Below are 15,972 nucleotides of genomic sequence, written 5' to 3' on the forward strand. Positions count from 1 at the left end.
TTTCCACGTGAGATTGGGGGTGGGGCTGGTAAGAGAGGATATACTGCCATTCATCAGAGGTCTAGAGAATGGGCATACTTTTTCCATCTAAGAAATCCCTTATGTTTTCCATCAGAGAAATGGGCAGAGGCCTCTCTCTGGAATCTGGCTGGAGAGATGTCACTTTTCAAGAGAGCATCCCCATCTCTGCAACCACCCCAAAATGGGCGCAGCCTGCTGTGCTCCTTTGTTGGAACTGAGAGGGAATGGAATCTTACCAATAAGGTGAAAAGGACTTGAGAAAATACCAAGGACGGGCCCACCCTTCTCCCTACAAAGCCCTTATGCTAAAAGGGGAGGGGGAAAAAAATGCACCAACAAAGAGTTTAAGATAGTAGTTCCCAGCTTTTTCAAATATGAAGCATTTTTTAACCAATCCATTTTTAATTTTTAAATTCTTGACATTACAGAACTAAACTGAAGTTTATTAACATTCCACTCTTACATTTCTTATCGACAAACAGAAAATTCATGAGCCAAAAACCCAAAACAAAACTAAAAACAGGGAAAAGCTTATAAAACTAAATATGAATCCCAGCATTAACAGCTGAACAGAGAATGTGATTTTTAAATTCTTAGCGGATGATAAAGTTGTGTAGAAACTGAACACTTACAAATTATTTAAAACCTGGAATCACTGACCAGAAATTACACAGTTGGATCATGGGAAAACAGCAGAAAGGGGTTATGAGTGAACCTACACTGTTCTAGCTGCACCCCATGCCCTTCTCAGAGGAAAGCCTGGCATTGATTAGATATTGGGCCAGACTAATACTGGCAGCAGAACCAGTGATAGTAACCTGCCTACCAGAAGAGCCTTCCACTGGATTGGCAATTTTGATCTGGGCCCCGGACATCTGGCGGATCTCATTAATGTTGGCGCCTTGGCGCCCGATTATGCAGCCAATTAAGTTATTTGGAATGGTGAGTTCATGGGTGGTTTGAGTAGATGCATCCAAACTTGCCCAATAGCCTTTCACCTCTGGAGAGCTGGAGTCAATTCCGGCGAATCCGGTCCCGCCGTGCATCATGGCAAAGTGAGACTGTTGTCTTGCCACCTGGTTCAGCTTGGCCAGATCGAGCGGAGAAATGGTGTGTTGTCCTTGAATCGAGTAGGCATCTAGAGGTGTTCCCTCCAGGTCATGGGTGGCATGAGGGTAGCCCGCAGCGTCGCTGCACCGATCTTGGCCGCCCGCGCAGATGACCGGAGAGCTGGCCGGCATGGGCTGGTACGGAATGGTCATGACTCTCCCTTGCGGAGACTGGGAGAGCGTCTCCAGCATGACCAGGCAGATCTGCTTGACACACTCGGTGACAGACTGCGGCACGCCAGCAATGGTGATGGCCCGCTCGGTAGAGTTGGGCAGCATATCCCCCGCCACCTGGACCTGGGCCCCCGTACTCTCGCGGATCTCTTTGATCTTACAGCCGCCTTTCCCAATCAGGGAGCCGCACTGGGTGGCCGGCACCACGAGCCTCAGGGTGACCGGGGGCCTGCTGGCCGCCGTGCTGTTGGTCATGGAGCTGTTGATATCTTCTTCCAGCTTGTCGATGATCATAGCGAAGGCCTTAAAGATGGCATTGGTGGGGCCGGTCAGAGTGATGATTCTCTCCGGACAATTCCCCTCCGAGATGTTGATCCGCGCGCCACTCTCCTCGCGGATCCTCTTAACCGACTCCCCTTTCTTCCCAATAATGCTTCCTACTTCCTTTCCGTGCATAAGCAGCCGAATGGTGAGAGTCACATTTAGTCCACTTTCAGTCACACCGGCATCCATGGCGAGCGGCGGGCGGCGTTCGGGGGAGTTGGGCTCGTTACGTGGTCAAGTCTTTGGTGGCTGGCGGGGGGAGGGGAGGTGTAGGCCCAAAACTGCCGGCGCGAGGCGAGCGAGGGCCGCGGGAGCGAGCGGGCGCGGGAGGGAGGCCGCGGCGTCGTCGCAGGGGCGGGCGGCGGCGGCGGAGGGGGCGAGCGGGGCCGGGAGCGGCGGGCGGGCGGGTGGGCGAGGGCGCGGCGGTGGCGACTCCGGCGGCAGCCTCGGCGGTCTGGGCGGGGCGGGAAGCCCGCTTTCAACCCCGCGTACCCTCTGACCCCGGAAGTGCTTGTGCGCAGGACCCCTTGAAAAAAAAAAGAGGACCCATGGTTTTTAGGTCACAAGATTACGCCAATCCCCATGGAATAGTTTTTTAGAAAACCCTTTTACCAGCCTAGCATTGAAAATAAAGCCCCGGTGGGTAAAAGCTGTGAGTCCGGCAAGGCTTAAAAACGAACATGTATTCTATTAACCCTAGAGGCGCCGGCGGATGATTGGAAATGTAGTGTTGTGAATGACGGTGCGACACATTATTTTTCCTCTCTATAAAAGCGATCTGGACACGGAGCGACTCGGACAGCCCCGGGAGAAACTGCAGGCGGCAGCTAGGACGCCGCGGGTTTAAAACGTGCGCGTGAGGCAGCCAGAGCGCGTGCGCGAGGGTGTGGGGAGGATGGGAGGGGCAACTGTGGTCTTCCGGGGGGGAGGGGCGGCGAGGCGAGGCCCGCTGGGCGGGCGCGGGCGCGGGCGCGGGCGCGCGCCGGCGGGCGGGCACGTGGGGCCCCTTCGTCCTCGGCGTCCGGGCGCCCCGCGCCAGCCCCCACCCCCTCCCCGCCACCGCGGAGGCGGCCTGTGAGGAGAAAGGCCGAAAGCCCTCCTGCGCCGCCGCCAAATTCGCGGCTCTACTGATGGTTTCTGGGAAGTGTTAGAAACATGGCCATAAAGAGTATGGCGTCCATTTACATAATGCTTTGTCTGCATTTTGCAACTTTGTTAGACCCGCAGAAACCCCCACCTCCTGCGCAGGTGTTTAGTCGCTGCCACCTTGTCAGACATTTCAGACAGTGGCGTTCATTTAGGGCACCGCATTTACCCGTGCTCGGGGAGTTCCTGCGGTTTTCCCCGCCAAGGTTAAGCTCCCGCTACTGCACATCGGCCTTTTCCCGCATGGTGCAGCCGCCGCGCCGCGCCCGCGCTCTCTGGGGGCGGCCCCCAACCGGGCCCGCCATCTTGGAAGGCCTTTGCTGCCGAGTGTCCAGCCGCGGGTTCCTCTCGCTAAAGAAAGGTCGCTGGGGTGGTTGGTGTGGCAGTTGTGATTTCTGCCCTTTCCCCTTTCCTTTGGCTGAGCCTGACAGAAAAGACCGGGTGCTTAGCGTCCTTCCGGATCCCTGAGAGAAAGCGGCTAACGTGGCGGCCCCTCCGCCCCCTCCTTCGTCCCCGCGGGCGTAGCCGCCATGTTTCCTGAACACAAAATGGCGACACGTGGCCTGGATTCGTCGCCAACGAGAAATTGGGGTCGGCCTGAAAGCTCTAGAACGCGCCCCTCCCCCCTCCCGGCTCCGGATGCCGGTGGGTTGGGGCCTTTCCCGTGCAGCGAGTACTCTTACCAGATAGGAGTGAAACCCTGCAGGCTGGTCCCAACCTCAGCGGGCGAATTTTATTGTAATTTTCAAATTAATTTGAAAGGGGAACGTGAATAAGTGAAATGTGGGCATCATACCGAGTCTCTGCTCATTTCAAGTTTAATAATGGATGATTGTGGGGGCGGGGGCGAGGAAACAGAACCATTGATTAGTTTGGGCCCCCAGTACCAGAACATTTAGAGATCACTGCTTTAGGAAACGAAATGGGAAGTTACTGCTTTCCTAGACCAGTGTATAGGCTGTTATGCTGGAGAGATAAAGAAATGCTATTGTAAAGCTTTTTAAAAAAGACCATTTCCTTGAATGACTAGAATACTTATGACCTTTTACATGGGTCAGCTGGCCAGTGAACCTCGGTTTACCATCATTGTTGACTTACAGGCTAGAAGGAAAAGACGTTTATTGTGCATTTGCCGGTGCTAGAGCCTGTGCTAGCCATTTTATTGCATACTGTCTTTAATTTTTACAGTGATCCTCTGAGGTACGTGTTCTGTCTCTCTTTTAACAGATGAAATCACTTAGATGAAGTGACTAATTCAAGGTCACGCACTGTTCAGGATGGAATTCAGACCTTCTGATGTACTTATTGGTGAGCACATTTCCCAACTTTTCTCTTAAGTCAGGGTTTTAGAATTTAAGTGCTATTTGGATGAGCTTGTCATTAAAAGGATCCCTCAGGTAACCTTTTGTTGCATAGTCACCTGTTTGTATCTGCTTGGGAGTTTTTCCTGGTGTGAGCTATACCTGTAAGGGGCTCAGGTGCTATTTTTTTAAATGAGGTGTCTGGGTGAGGATGGAGAGGAGGAAGTGATTCAGCCCTGCATCAGACCTCAAGTATCTGTCAGTCCAGCCTGGTCTCTGGCACAACTGAGTCTACCTGGCTCTGTGGAAGCAAACAATTTCTTTCTCTGTATGACTCAGTTGCTTCCTTCAGCTACCCATGGGCATGAGCATGACTTCCGCCTTCCCCACCCCAACCTCCACCCAGGTAAAAATAAATAAAATAAATTTGCTCTGGCGCCAAGCCTCCAGTTCTTTGCAGATATTGACAGAGCGTGACAGAGTTTTAGATAAATCATGGTCTGTGGACTTTTCAATTCAATGTGACAAATGACTTGTAGCCCAAGCAACAGATACGTGTTTCAAAAGAGCCGTTCCTACATGGGTGTTAAGAGATGGAAAGAAGAGCTTTTTGCTGCCTCTAATTTACATTTAATATGGTATATTAGACTTTACAAAGTGTTTTCACATTACCTTGTATAATTTTACAAACTAATAGGTACGTATTTAACAGCCACAGTGACAGTAATAGTACTAAGTGCTTACTCTGTCCCAGGCACTACTTTATTTTGGGTGTTAATTCAGTGCCTCTCGCTTTTTTTTGTTATTGTTGTTCTGACATTTTAAAAGGAAACCACCATAAGAAATATATTTTACATAACAACTCAATCATATATACACACATGTAAAGGAAACTTTTTTTTTTTTTTTTTGTCTTTTTAAGGCTGCACCTGCAGCACATGGGAGTTCCTGGGCTGGGAGTTAAATTGGAGCTTTAGCCACTGGGCCCACTCCATAGCCACAGCATTGAGCCGAAGCTCACGGCAGTGCTGGATCCTTAACCCATTGAGGAAGGCCAGGGATCAGACCCGAATCCTCATGGATACTAGTCGGGTTTGTTACCACTGAGCCACAATGGGAACTCCTGGAAACAAAATTTTTTTCAAAACACTACTTACTATATGCAATGCATTCTGGTAATTTCTGTTTTCCTCTTTACATTAAAAAAAAAGGGGTACATATCAAACTGAACACATGAAAAACCCATTATTAGGTTGTGAGCAATATAATTAGTGTACCCATTTAAACCTTCCCAGACATCCTGAGATGGGGATGATGTTTCCATTTTACAGGGATAGAGAGAGGTGAAGGATTTTGTCTAAGGTCACACAGCTCTTAACTGGTAAAATTAAGATTTGAATCTAGGCCATTTGAGTCCAGAGCCTATATACTTAACCACTGAGGTAGATGTTGTCTCTACAGAGAGCTTTATCTTGTAGGGAGACCATTGATATTAGTAAACGTTAACTCAGGGGACAACAAAGGGACTGAATTACATATAATCAAGAATTATCCTGATTCAAACCATTCTGGTCTCTAAATCTGCAACCTATTTCTTTTCCCTAAAGGAAATTTTATCCACTGGGTCTTTCTTCCCAAGACTGTGTATTTTGAGCTTTTCTGCCAGAAATATTTCTTTTATTTCTTCTTTTCCGAGTCCCTGGGACTCTCTTCACCACCTCAGGCCTTCCCTTTCCCAGGTCTCAGCACCACCCCATCAGAGTCTTATAGCCTCTCCCTTGGGTAGCCCACGTTTAGCTGTTGATTAAATTGTAATATGTCTTGGTGTTGATAATGTGTTGTAAAGACGGCAGGTGCCTTGGGTGACCCTGATATCTGGCAGACAGGGCGCTGGACTTGGGAATTGGTGGTTTTGTCCCCTAGCTAAAGCTGTGTCACTGACTAGCTTTGAGACTTCTGCAATCTAGTTCATTTATCTGGGCTTCAGTTTTCCCATGTGTAGAACCAGAGGTTAAATGATCTCTAAGGCCTCTTCTAATTCTGTCCAGAAAGTGATGATATTTGATGATTTTGGTTATTTATCCCTGGGAGGGAGGATTGTGTGAATGTTTTACTTATTGTAAATTGTCTACTCCCTTCCTCAGACCTGCACTATCTTGTGGACATGTGGATGAATTTCTACACCACCCATTTTATAGATGAGACTACTGAGATACAGAACAACTGACTAAATAGTCACCACCCTATCCCTGGAGCCTCACTCATGACTCTCCTCTCAGGTTGGTTAAAGGGTTTTAGTAAGGTTGGGAAGGTGAGTCAGGCTTAGACTTTGGAAATTGAACCACAGGATTTTTGCTTCCTCTTACCTCACATTAGCAGGTTTTATAAAATCTTTCAAGGTGATTTCACATTTTAATTTAATCATCACAGGCCTTTGCCAGGAAGATGATATTATGCCCATTTTATGAAAGAATCATCTTTGGGTAAGAGTGATGAAGTGACTTGCTCAAGCTAACACAGCTTATTAGGGCTGGAGCTGGGCCTCTTGACTCCTAGTTGTAGATTGTTCCTTTCCTTGGCTTCTTATGTTTAAAGCACTGACTTTAATACATGGCATATAACTTTATCTTAAACTCAAAAAATTTTTTTTCCATCCAGTCTTTATTTCTGTCCCAGAACTTCCATTTCACTTGTGTTAGGTTCCTGACTCTTTTTTTTTTTTTTTTTTTTTGGCTTTTTAGGGCCGCAATCACAGCACATGGAGGTTCCCAGTCTAGGGGTCCAGTCGGAGCTACAGCTGCCGACCTATGCCACAGCCACAGCAACGCCAGATCCAAGCCTTGTCTTCGACCTACACCACAGCTCACAGCAATGCCAGATCCTTAACTCACTGAGCGAGGCCAGGGATCAAACCCAAAACCTCATGGTTCCTAGTCAGATTCATTTCTGCTGTGCCATGATGGGAACTCCTAGGTTCCTGACTCTTGATTCAGGAGAATCTCCTCCCTCTTGTTTTCTAATGCATATATGGGTTTGGGAAGTGGTGGTAATGAGACTGAGTTCCCTGGGGGCAAAGACCACCTTTTTTTTAATCCTAGCCTATCTAGAGCAGCAAGTATCCTACAGCTTTTAAAATCTGCCCTATTGGGAGTTTCCACTGTGGCTCAGTGAGTTAAGAACCCCACATAGTCTCTGTGAGGATGCAGATTCAATCCCTGGCCTTGCTCAGTGGGTTAAGGAGCCAGCGTTGCTGCAAGCTGCGGCATGGGTCACAAATGGGGCTCAGATCTGCTGTTGCTGTGGTATAGGCCTGCAGCTGTGGCTTGGGAACTTCCACATGTTGTGGGTGCAACCATAAAAAGAAAAAGAATTGCCCTATCAACATAAAGCATTTTCCACCAAACCACCGTTTCTTTTTCTCTTTTCCTTTCGGATTTAGCTTCCCATTTCTCTTTTATTTAAGATTATTGTAAATTGAGAAGGCTTTTTTCCTATTATTTTCCAGGATACTACAGAGGTCAGTTTAGAAACATGTGTTACCCACCTAGTGGATAGTAACAATTTGACCTCATATGATGATAATCCTGCACTGCTCTTAGGCACTCACTACTTGATTTCCTTCGAAAAAGTAGGAATATGTTGGCTTGCTTTACAGAACTCACCAGGAGATACAGCAACACCCTTGGCCTAAGTTCTCCCATTTGGGCAAAGTATTGCCCATGGCCCAGAGTTACTCCAACTGAAATAAGGCCTGGAGAAGGAGTGCAGAGAAGAGTTAAAGGGAAAATGAGAACAAAATGCAATTGCAAAGTGTAGAAAGTGAGGAATGAGAAGAAAGCAAGAAAAGGGAAAAGAATAGAGCAGAAGGAGGTTACACATCAGTGGAAGGGAGCTGAAGAGAGCAATCCAGAGGTCCATTAGCCTCTCCTGTGGTGTGAGATGAGCCAAGGAAGAGCATGCTCCTGAGCTGATCTTGAACAATGCATATCTTTTTTACCCTCTATTTCCAGTATCATGTAGGGGGAATTTGTTTCTGCTTAGGAATGTGATTTGATACCTGTAATTTTGATATTAGCTTCAGTTTAACTGGTTTATCAAGGAAAATGTGCTACAAAAATCACATAAGGTATTCTGTGTCAAGTTTCATTTTAGTCATTCATTCAGCAAATATTTATTTCTATTTTTAGTTTTTGGCCAAGCCCATAGCATGTTCCTAGGCCAGAGAGCAAACCCAGGCCAAAGCAGTGACCCGAGCAGCTACAGTGACAATGCCAGATTCTTAACCTGTTGTGCCACAAGGGAACTCCAGCAAATACTTATTGCTGGAGTTAGGGTTAGGGTTAGGATTAGGGTTTTATAGCCAGACATTAAGGCTATAAAAATGAGTAAGATCTTATCCTTGTCCTCAAGATGTTTATAGTCTGGAGAGAGGTAGACAGATGAGTAAACAGATTCAGTCTAATGGGATATGTGTAAGCTGTGGTGCTTACCAGGCTATGGTGTTACAGGTTCAGAGGAGAGTCCTTGATTGAGTCTTGGAGGGGATCTGGGAAGGCTGCCTAGAGAAGTTGTCATTCAAGCTGTGTCCCAGGTGGGAAACTGCAAGGTGGAGGGTATTCCACGCAGAGAGCTCAGTCCACTCCGAAGTTGTAGTCATTTCAGGAAGAAATGAAGAATGTTTGCGTGATCCAGTTTTGGTGATTGTTTTACTGCTTCGAAAATGTAGATCACTGAGACTTGATTGTGTTTGCTAGAGCGCAGAAAGTTAAAGTCTTTATTTTGTAGCAGTAATTCTCTTTTAAGATGAAGACACTAGAAATCACACTTCCAGGGATTTTAAGGATGGAATGTAAACAAAGCGCAACTTTGAATTAGCAAGTAATCATTAACCCTTCGTACAGTAAAAGAGGCTACAATGCACAGTATATCCCTTTCTTATCCAGCTTTTGGGTTTGATTGTGTTCTGCTTTGTTTATAAAGGGGTGTGTGTGGAAATTTAGGGTCTTCAATTAGCTGGTTAGGATGTTGGAGTTAGGGAGGAGTGAAAGGAGTTCAAGAAAATTGCTGTTTTATGACAGAACAAAGGAAATACATTTCAATAGCTCATTTCACTGATCCCACCTACTGAGCACAAGCAAGCTTTGGTGGCTTATTTATTTCCCAGAGACAATTGCTTAAGCCAGATAAAGTATTTGTTCATCATTCTTCACTGTGTAAAGTCTGTTGTGTCCACATTAAGAGCATTGATTTTTGTTTTTTGAAATGTGAATATAGTTGCATTAAACAAAAACCTTATGTGTATTCATTGGACAATACTGGGATTTTACCTGGATTAAAAGAAAAAAATGTGGAGTTCCTGTCGTGGCTCACTGGTTAAGGAATCTGACTAGGAACCATGAGGTTGTGGGTTCAATCTCTGGCCTTGCTCAGTGGGTTAAGGATCTGGCGTTGCTGTGAGCTGTGGTGTAGGTCACAGACATGGCTTGGATCCCATGTTGCTGTGGCTCTGGTGTAGGCTGGCTCCTACAGCACTGATTGGACCCCTAGCCTGGGAGCCTCAATATGCCGCGGGCGCAGCCTTAGAAAAGACAAAAAGACAAAAAAAAAAAAAAAAAAATTAAATAAAAGAAAAAAATGTGTTATGTGTAGATTAGGGAAGAAGATCCTAAGAAAATAGTACATAAATTCAGTGGTTCTTTTTTTTTAGGGCTGCATCCGTGGCCTGTGGAGGTTCCCAGGCTAGGGGTCGAATTGGAGCTATAGCCATCAACCTACTCCACAGCCCCAGCAATGCTGGATCCGAGTGGTGTCTTCAACCTACACTACAGCTCACAGCAACGTCAGATCCTTAACCCACTGATCAAGGCCAGGGATCAAACCTGCACCCTCCTAGATGTTAGTCTGGTTTGTTAACTGCTGGGCTATGGTGGGAACTCCTTTTTTTGCCTTTTAGAAAGCAATTTTCTTTCTTTCTTTTTTTTTTTTTTATATTGGGGTATAGTTGATTTACCCCAACATATTTTACAGTGTTGTTTTTCAGGTATACAGCAAAGTGATTCAGTTATACATATATCTATTCTTTTTCAGATTTTTTTCCTGTATAAGTTACTACAGAATATTGAATAGAGTTCCCTGTGCTGTACATTAAGTCCTTGTGGATTATCTATTTTATATATGATAATGTGTATTCAGTCATTGTCTCGATCTCTCAGTAGTATTTGACACCCCCTTCTTACTACCTTTACTTGGCTTCCAAGATGCCCCTCCCTTGGTTCTCCATTGACCACACTAGCTCCTTCTCAAATTCCCCTGAGGGCCACCCCCTACCCCCTGCACTTTTGGCTAATTCCTTCTTATCTCCTCAGCCTCCAGTAGTGGAATACTCAGATCAGTCCTTGAATCCCTTCTTTGTCTATACTCATTTCCTAGGTGCTCTCTCCCTCTCTCTTTTTTTCTTTTTAAGGCCACACCCACAGTGTATAGAAGTTCCCAGGCCAGGGGGGTGAATTGTAGCTGCAGCTGCTAGCCCATGCCGCTGCCACAGCAATGCCAGATTTGAGCCACATCCTTGACCTACAGTGCCCGATCCTTTAACCCACTGAGCGAGGTCAGGGATTGAACCAGCATCCTCATGAATACTAGTTGGGTTCTTAACTCATTGAGCCATAACTTAAACTCCCGTAGGTGCTTTTTTAAGAATTTAAATACATGGGAGTTCCCATTGTGGTTCAGTGGGTTTAAGGCCCTACATCGTCTCTGTGAGGATGTGGGTTCAATCCCTGGCCTCATTCAGTGGGTTATGGATCTGGCATTCCCGTAAGCTGCAGTGTAGGTCAGATCTGGTGTTGCCATGTCTGTGGCATAGGCCTCAGATGCAGCTCCAATTTGAACTTCCATATGCTGCAGATGTGGCCTTAAAAAAAAGTTTTAAGTACCGTTTATACTCTGAGAATTCTCATGTGTATATTACTAGCTCGAATATCTTTTTTTGAGCTCAAGACTTTTTTTTTTTAGCTGTGCCTGTAGCACATGGGAGTTCCCTATCCAGGGCTTGAACCAGTGCCACAGCAGCTACCCAAGCCATTGTTAGTGGCAATGCTGAATATTTAACCTGCTGTGCTGCCACAAGGGAACTCCTGAACTCAGGACTCTTATGTCCAATTGCCTGCAGGATATTGCCACTTAGGTATCTAGTAGCTTCTTGAACTTAATATATTCAAACGTTAACTCTGGAACTTTTCTCAAACCTGCATCTCTGGCAGTTCCTTCCCATCTCAGTTTCAGTTATATTGAGGACTCGCCCTGGACTCTGTCTTTATTTTACACTCATCATCCAGTCCACTAGCAGGTCCTATGAGCTCTATCTTAAAATACATGTAGAGTTTGAACACTTCTCACCACCTTCCCTGCTACTATTGGAATAACCTTCTAAGTGGTCTTCCTCCTTTCCACCAATCTAATCTCAGCAGAGACCAGAAGAATCTTGCTAAGTGTATATCAGATCATGCCCCTCCTCTGCTGAAAACTATCCACTGGGTCCTACCCAGATTAAAAACTGAAATCCTTTCAGTGGTCTACAAGCCTGCCTGGGAACATCACCATCAAGTGCTCTCAGCTCCTCATCTTCTACTACTTCACACTTGTGCTCTGGTCACACTGGCACCCTTGTAGTTGCTCCAACATGCCAAGCTTTGGGACCTTTGTGGTTGTTTTTTTCTGGAACACTCCTTCTGGATGTGGATATGGACCTTCCCTTAACCTCCTTCAGGTTTCTACTCAACTGTCATCTAATCTGTGAAGCATTCCTTGACCGTCCTATTTAAAGTAAAAACCATCTCCTCCTGTTTCCCTTCCATGCTTTATTTTTCTCCACAGAATTTGTTGCTATTTTTGACGTACTATTCATTCATTTATTCTTTATTTACCTACCATGTGCCAGGCAATATTCTAGGGACTCTGTGCTATAGGTTATTATTTGTCACCCATGACTAGAATGTAAATTTTTCACCTACTTTGTTTTGCTCATTGCTATATCCCCAACTCCTAGAATAATAAAATAAATTTATTCATTTTTAAACAAAAAGGTATTGACTAAATAGATGGTTGTGTGCCAGATAATGAGGGAAAGATCTATATGAACAACACATTGTTCCTGCCCTCAGGTTACTTACTCTAAAAAACTTTTTTTTTTTTAAACTCTTATTTTGAACTTAATGGTGCTGTGCTGTCTAGCAGTATAAAATGAAACATCATTTTGGAATTGGAGATGTAAGAACTAGTGTGCCAGGGTATGGATATCTTCAGAGATGAAGTCCTGCTTTGTTAGGCTTATCAGTAATTTGCATTGTTTCTGGGAGAGCAGAATCCATGGTAGTTCCCTGCTTACTGGCTTTTTGGGTTATAATATCTGTTTGGTCTTGCCTTCTTAGAGCAAGAGTTTCTTAAAAAGCCCATTATCAGCCTTGGTTCTTTTTTTTTTTTTTTTTTGTCTTTTTGCCATTTCTTGGGCCGCTTCTGCGGCATATGGAGGTTCCCAGGCTAGGGGTCTAATCTGAGCTGTAGCTGCCAGCCTGTGCCAGAGCCACAGCAACACAGGATCCGAGCCGTGTCTGCAACCTACACCACAGCTCACAGCAACGCCAGATCGTTAACCTACTGAGCAAGGGCAGGGATCGAACCCGCAACCTCATGGTTCCTAGTTGGATTCGTTACCCACTTCGCCACGACGGGAACTCCAGCCTTGGTTCTTTTTAGGTGCCTTCTAGGAACCTTCTGTCATAGCCACTTCCTCTCAGGATTAGTGGAAGAGTTTACTATCTTTTTTTTTTTTTTTTTTTTTTTTTTTTTTTTAAATATATGTTACACTTTATTTTTATTTATTTTTATTTTTTTAATTTTTTTTTTGTCTTTTGTCTTTTTTGTTGTTGTTGTTGTTGTTATTGTTGCTATTTCTTGGGCCGCTCCCGTGGCATATGGAGATTCCCAGGCTAGGGGTTGAATCGGAGCTGTAGCCACCGGCCTACGCCAGAGCCACAGCAACGCGGGATCCGAGCCACGTCTGCAACCTACACCACAGCTCACGGCAACGCCGGATCGTTAACCCACTGAGCAAGGGCAGGGATTGAACCTGCAACCTCATGGTTCCTAGTCGGATTCGTTAACCACTGTGCCACGACGGGAACTCCGAGTTTACTATCTTTATCTTCCTCCATATTTGAAAGTTCTTTTCCAGGGACCCTGGTCATCCACTTATGAGCTGTTTAGTCTTGAACCTTTCTGAACCGCAGTTTCTGTGCCTATCAGATGGAGATGATAATAAATGACACCAATATTACTTCTTGTGAGGATTAAGTGACTAAATAATATACTGGTTTAGAGAATAGAGTGGAAAGGGGAAGGTGAGAATAATTCCTTTTTTTTTCTTAACAAATATATATTTCTGCTTTATTTTGAAAAATGTAATAAGTGTGTATTTCTTTTCTAATGAAAGTAGTAAAGATTTTATTTTTATTTTATTATTATTATTTTTTGGCCATGGCGTGTGGCTTGATGTGGGATCTTCGTTCTCAGACCAGGAATTGAACCTGGCCACAGAAGTGAAAGTGCCAAGCCCTAAGCACTAGACCATCAGGGAACTCTCTAAGATTTTATTTATTTATTTATTTATTTATTTATTTATTTATTTATTTATCTATGTCTTTTTGCCTTTTCTAGGGCCACTCCTGCGGCATATGGAGGTTCCCAGGCTAGGGGGCTAATCAGAGCTGTTGCTGTCAGCCTACGCCAGAGCCACAGCAATGCAGGATCCAAGCTTCGTCTGTGACCTGCACCACTGCTCACAGTAATGCTGGATCCTTAACCCACTGAGCAAGGCCATGGATTGAACCCTCATCCTCATGGATACTAGTCAGGTTAATTACCACTGAGCCACAATGGAAACCCCCAAATACATAATTTTTTTATGGAGTAGCAGATACAGAAAATATTTCCTTATTTCTCTACCCAGAAACTTACTGCTGTATTACTTGGGGGAAATGAAATACTAGAACCTCACCCCAGGCTGCCCAGTAAGCTGGCTGGTATCTAGATGGGAAAGCAACCATTTCCCTTTAGGTGAAATTAGAACTCAGGAGGTTAGTAGTATTTGAGAGAGTCTCAAAGGGATTGATGATGATGATGATGATAATGACAACAATAGAAATGATAATAATGGTGAACATTGATGAACCAGGCTCTGTGCTAAGAACCTTGTACAGTTTGTCTTATTTTAACAATGTAACAGACAACCATAGGAGGTTGTGCTATGAGAAGTAGAGCAGTGTAGGAGGAGGTAGCATAGACTCTGAGGTCAGATCTCTTGCACTGACAGCTTGGCTGTGCCATTTACTAGCACATGGCTTTGGTGGCCTTGAATAAGAAGACTGTGCCTCATTTTCCTCATTCGTAAAATGAGTGTAATGAGAGTATCTGTCTCATAAGGTGGTTGCGACTATTAGACAATGTAAACTATGTAAAGTGCTTAGTATGGTGTGTGGCACATGGAAAGTGCTCACCAAATGTCAGTTGTTAATCATAATCAAAATAGTTATTATCCTCATTTAAGAGATGGAGAAATAAAGGCTTAGAGAGAGGTAAGGCATTTTGCCTAAGTGATGTGGCAAGTAAATGATGGAACAGGAATTTTCACTTCAAACTGTCCATCTTCAGAGCTCTTGTTCTTAACCATTACGCTATACCATTTTCGTGCCTTAAGGGCAAGAGACTGTACAAGAATTGCATTTTGGGTTTGGACCTTCCTAACCTTTATTTGTGATCTTAAATATCTTATCACCATAGCATGTGCTTGGTTATTCTCGGGAGTTGACTCTTCCCTAAATCCAAATAAATGAATGAGCGATGGGTTTGTTGGGGTCTTTCCCTGCTGAGGGATTGGGTGTTCCTGGCTCTGGCGAAATAAATAAGTAAATATGTTTGTTCTTCCCAGTGTTCCTTGGACCAGAAGTAAAAGTCTTCTGATTCTCTTCTGTTGTTATGATTATCTCTCTCTCTCTCTCTTTTTTTTTTTGGTCTTTTTAGGGCTGCACCCACAGCATATGGAGGTTCCCAGGCTAGGGGTCCAATTGGAGCTGTAGCCCCTGGCCTGCACCACAGCCACAGCAACATGGGATTTGAGCCACATCTGCGACCTACACCACAGTTCATGGCAATGCCACATCCTTAACCCAGTAAGTGAGACCAGGGATCGAACCCATGTCCTATGGATGCTAGTTGGTTTGTTAACTGCTGAGCCACAATGGGAACTCCCTGATTGTCTTCTTAATACAGCTGGTAATGATGAGAAGCAGAGTTGTATAGCTGTATACACATTAAACATTTTCTGTGTGCCATGAATTTTACATGGATTAATTCATCTAATTGTTGAAATAGCTATAAGGTAGTCACTCTTATCCACACACACACACACACACACACACACACACACACACATTTTTTTTTTTTTTTAATTTTTGTTGTTGTTGTTGTTGTTGCTATTTCTTGGGCTGCTCCCGCGGCATATGGAGGTTCCCAGGCTAGGGGTCGAATCGGAGCTGTAGCCACCGGCCTACGCCAGAGCCACAGCAACGCGGGATCCGAGCCGCGTCTGCAACCTACACCACAGCTCACGGCAACGCCGGATCGTTAACCTACTGAGCAAGGGCAGGGATCGAACCCGCAACCTCATGGTTCCTAGTCGGATTCGTTAACCACTGCGCCACGATGGGAACTCCCTTTTTTCTTTTTTTTTTTTTTTTTAGGGCTGCAACCATGGCACATGGAGGTTCCCAGGCTAGAGGTCTAATCGGAGCTATAGCTGCCAGCCTACACCACAGCCACAGCAACATGGGATCTGAGCTGTG

At 45.1% G+C, this 15,972-nt stretch overlaps 2 protein-coding genes across 51 annotated transcripts in view; one reads left to right on the forward strand and one right to left on the reverse strand.

Moving 5' to 3' along the window:
- Positions 1–403: 403 nt before the first annotated feature.
- PCBP1 (poly(rC) binding protein 1) lies at positions 404–2,083 on the reverse strand. Its single transcript, XM_003125057.5, has one exon. The coding sequence runs from the start codon at positions 1,815–1,817 to the stop codon at positions 747–749; it is 1,071 nt and encodes a 356-aa protein (XP_003125105.1). The 5' UTR covers positions 1,818–2,083; the 3' UTR covers positions 404–746.
- Positions 2,084–2,168: 85 nt separating this feature from the next.
- The window catches only part of ASPRV1 (aspartic peptidase retroviral like 1), a 157,167-nt gene continuing 143,363 nt past the window's right edge, over positions 2,169–15,972 (forward strand). For 19 of the 50 annotated variants that reach the window (XR_014841754.1, XR_014841758.1, XR_002342598.2 and 16 more), the window contains exons 1-3: positions 3,078–3,135; positions 4,002–4,082; positions 6,220–6,354. The gene's annotated coding sequence lies outside the window, so the exon portion shown is untranslated. Of the gene's footprint in view, positions 2,479–2,579; positions 2,797–3,077; positions 3,513–4,001; positions 4,083–6,219; positions 6,355–15,972 lie in introns of those variants that run through there. The other 31 variants (XR_014841751.1, XR_014841753.1, XR_002342603.2 and 28 more) reach the window with 6 other exon arrangements.

This window comes from Sus scrofa, chromosome 3 (genome assembly GCF_054392235.1).
Source record: "Sus scrofa isolate SSC_HxYL_T2T_F1_AM1 chromosome 3, Sscrofa_HxYL_maternal_Yorkshire_Landrace_v2.0, whole genome shotgun sequence".
Lineage (NCBI taxonomy): Eukaryota > Metazoa > Chordata > Mammalia > Artiodactyla > Suidae > Sus > Sus scrofa.